Source organism: Emiliania huxleyi, assembly GCF_000372725.1.
Source record: "Emiliania huxleyi CCMP1516 chromosome Unknown EMIHUscaffold_173, whole genome shotgun sequence".
In the NCBI taxonomy this organism is placed as follows: Eukaryota; Haptophyta; order Isochrysidales; family Noelaerhabdaceae; genus Emiliania; species Emiliania huxleyi.
The window spans coordinates 281315-284952 of record NW_005200853.1 but is presented as its reverse complement, the minus strand read 5'-3'; the positions used below and the strand labels follow the sequence as shown (position 1 = coordinate 284952).

Genomic DNA, 3638 nt, shown 5'->3' with positions numbered 1-3638 from the left:
AGATCAGGATCGACTACGAGGGAGGGAGCTCTCGCGCACGCAGCGGCAGCACCGCGTATTGGGGCGCGGAGACGGGGATGGGTGAGCCGCGCGAAGACGGCGCGTGGCGTGCCGTTCGGCGCCACCCTCCGCCGCCTCCGGCCACGTGCGAGGCAGTAGTCGCCGGTTGCCGGCACACGCTGCTTTGTGCGCCTCTTCACCGCGTGCGGCTGTGGATAGGCCGTGGTTGACGGTTTGGCGCGGCTGCAGAGCGCGGCGCGCGCATCGCAGGGCGGCGAGGACGTCGATGCGGCGTCGGCCGTCCTTGCTTGCTCAGTGGCGGACGAGACAGCGGCACCGCTCCCTTGGGGTGGCGAGCGAGGGGGCGACGCGCGCTTGCGGCTGCTTGTGCCGAGTCTAGCAAAGAAGCTGGCCGGGCTGCGAGCGCGCGTCGTGTCCTGCCAATGGGGCATCGTGGCGTCGCACTTGCCTGGACGCACCGGCGCCGAGTGCCGCGAGCGGTGGGCCGAGCTGCATGCGGAGGCGGAGATGGAGGAGATGGAGGAGATGGAGGCGGAGGAGATGGAGGAGGCGGAGGCGGTCGAGGTGGAGGCGTTCGAGGTGAGTGATGAGGAGGGGGCGCAGGTGGAGTCGGGAGCGGAGGCGATGGAGGTGGATGCTGAGGTGGTGGTCGCTGAGGGTGAGGAGGAGCAGGAGGAAGACGGCGTGGTAGAGGCCGCGGTGGAGGTGGAGGCGAGGTATGCATGGCTGTGACCTGTGTTGCGTGTCTTCCTCTTCTTGATGTGCGCCGAGTCGGCCGGGGCAATCAGTCAGCACAGCAGCCGCCTCGGTGAGAACAATACGTCTTCCATCTTCCACAAAAGCGCCCCTCTAGTTCGTGTTGTTATGGAAACAAACGCAAGCCAATCGCGTCATAATGCGGGAGAATTCTTTTTACTGGTTGGGAGAGTCGAAAAGTTCTGAGCCTCGACGCCTAGAAGGCTCGGGTCTAAGTGTGCCTAGGCACGCTGGGGTGCTTGCGCGGTCTAAGATCAGCGGGAGCCTCTTACATCGGCTAAGTCGGCCGTGGCACGGCCTGGGGCCAAGAGGCTCCCACCGTGAAGAGCGTGATCGATACGGCGCTCCGCCCAAATTTTCTTCGCCTGCGGCGGGCGCCTACTAAAATCCGGATCGATCCTTCTCATGCCTCAGCAATCGCCGCCTCAGCATCCTCCCCTTCCGATTCTCGTTGCTGCTTCTTGAGCGCAATCTCTAGCCAAACATTTCTCACAAATAGCCTCAAGCTCAAACAAACGCATGTCAGAGAAGCCTGTGTATGCTGGTCCTCTTTGAACGATCCGCGCGTGAAGGTAGGAAGCATAGGACCTTGTTGGCAGCAGCCAGCTTGTTGCGCTGCTTCGTTGCGATGAGCTGATTGGGATCGCAGAAGTGCATATCCATGCCAAGCACCGCCACGATCTTGAAGCAGAACACATCGCAACCGCATCGTCCGCACTGCCATCAGCATGCCGCGCCCGCCGCTTCGCCGCAGCCGCCTTACGGCACGCATATAGCGGCAGCACATGGTACGGTGCGCGTACTTGAGCAGGAATTGCGCGCCGCAAGTAGCGCACTGGCCCTGGGAGAAGGCGATATGGCGTCGTGCGCGGCATACGTTGGTCGGGACGCGTCAGGACTCAGGTATTTTTTACCGGGTTTTACCCGGAGTTGGCCTTATGTCGTATAAGTTCATGGCCCCCGACCATACAGCGTCTAAGTCTGAGCCCAGCTCCGTGCGGGGGCTAAGTTGAGCGCTCGCTCGCTGCAGAGGCTAAGTGTAGAGCAACCCTCTAGCCCGACTACCCAACCATTTTCTTTTTGACTCGAGGAGACGCCGTCGAGGGTCTACCCGTCAATGCGGCAGGTGTAAAGCTCTGGCTCGCTGCCAACGCGGTGGGTCACCAAGGACTTTTCAGCGTGCGGCGTCATCACCGCGCGGCGCGCAAGCCACGCCCCACCCGAGCAAAAGCAACGATCGCGCGCCGCCGCCGCCCGCCTCGCCGCGCCGCGCCGCGCCGCGCCGCGCCTCGCCTCGCCTTGCAGCAGCGCACGCGCACGTGCGCCCGCGCGCCCGCGCGCCCGCGCGCCCGCGCGCCCGCGGTCGCTCCGCGAGAGCGAAGCGACCTTCCTCGCGGGAATCGAACCTGGAGCCAAAAGCTCCCGGCTCGAACCGCGGACCGGCTCGACCACCGCCGCTGGCGGTTCTGCAAAGGCACTCAAGGGCCTCCTCATATAACGTGAAATAGTGCGAGCGAGCGCAAGATACTCATACGTTATTAGGCTAATAGTTTGATAGTGCGGCGGCACGAGGGCTTCAGCCACGCAGCTACCAAGGGAACGCGACCCACACAAAGCACCAAAGTACTAGCCCAACAGCGGGGCGACCGCCCTCTCCAGGTAGGTTTGCTGCCCATTGGCCGTCGCGACGCCGTTCCACTCGTAGAATGGAACGCTGATCACCCTCCAGCCAGCCGCCGCGAGGAGGCGCCGCTTGAGCAGCGTTGGCCCATTGGGTCTGCGCACGCCCCGGCCGTCGGGCAGCAGGAAGTGAGAGGGGCCGTCCACCTCGATCGCGAAGCGTGTCGAGGGCAGCGCCAGGTCGAGCGAGTAGCCGGTGCGCGGCTCGAGATGCTCTTCCTCGAAGCCGTGCTGGACGGCGGCGAGGGCAGCCGCGACGGAGCGCTGCAAGCCTGACGGCCGAGCTATGGTCGCCACCATAGCGTCGCGGCAAAGCTGGCGCTGAGGGGAGGGAAGAAGATGCTGCTGCGCGTCTGCTCCTCGCTCAAGGAAGAGCCAGAGCTGCCACTGGTGCAGCTGACGGCGGGCTTCCTCGCTCCACCTCGACGGATCCCGCGCGAGCGAGTCGCTGATCACGCGCGAGCAGTCGGCAAGCAGTGCCTGGTGATAATGTGCTGCCGTCGCATACGCCCACACCGTGTTGGCCAGGTTCTGAGCGTTGAAGCCAGCCAGCCCGCTTCGCACCGCCGCCTCCGCCACCGCCGCGAACAGCGCGTCCGCAGCCACGCCCGCCGTCGCATACGCCCACACCGTGTTGGCCAGGGCCTGAGGGTTGAAGCCAGCCAGCCCGCCACGCACCGCCGCCTCCGCCACCGCTGCGTACAGCGCGTCCGCAGCCACGCCCGCCGTCGCGTACGCCCACACCGTGTTGGCCAGGTTCTGAGGGTTGAAGCCAGCCAGCCCGCTCCGCACCGCCGCCTCCGCCACCGCTGCGTACAGCGCGTCCGCAGCCACGCCCGCCGTCGCGTACGCCCACACCGTGTTGGCCAGGTTCTGAGGGTTGAAGCCAGCCAGCCCGCTCCGCACCGCCGCCTCCGCCACCGCCGCGTACAGCGCGTCCGCAGCCACGCCCGCCGTCGCGTACGCCCACACCGTGTTGGCCAGGGCCTGAGCGTTGAAGCCAGCCAGCCCGCTCCGCACCGCCGCCACCGCCACCGCCGCGTACAGCGCCTCCGCAGCCACGCCCGCAGTCGCGTACGCCCACACCGTGTTGGCCAGGGCCTGAGCGTTGAAGCCAGCCAGCCCTTCGCGCACCGCGGCCTCCGCCACCGCCGCGTACAGCGCGTCCGCAGCCACGCCCG

General features: G+C 66.3%; 2 protein-coding genes across 2 annotated transcripts in view; one reads left to right on the top strand and one right to left on the bottom strand.

The window, feature by feature from the left end:
- Positions 1-753, top strand: part of EMIHUDRAFT_112668 (hypothetical protein) — a gene marked incomplete at both ends in the record, with an annotated part of 5031 nt that extends 4278 nt beyond the window's left edge. The window contains one exon of the mRNA XM_005784087.1: positions 220-753. Coding sequence (XP_005784144.1) covers positions 220-753 — 534 coding nt within the window. The remainder of the gene's footprint in view (positions 1-219) is intronic.
- Positions 754-2301: 1548 nt separating this feature from the next.
- EMIHUDRAFT_364849 (hypothetical protein) lies at positions 2302-2913 on the bottom strand (the record flags this gene model as incomplete). Its single annotated transcript, XM_005784086.1, has 1 exon — positions 2302-2913. A coding segment is annotated over one exon (351 nt), but the record flags the coding sequence as incomplete, so codon positions are not given.
- Between the last annotated feature and the right edge of the window lie 725 nt (positions 2914-3638).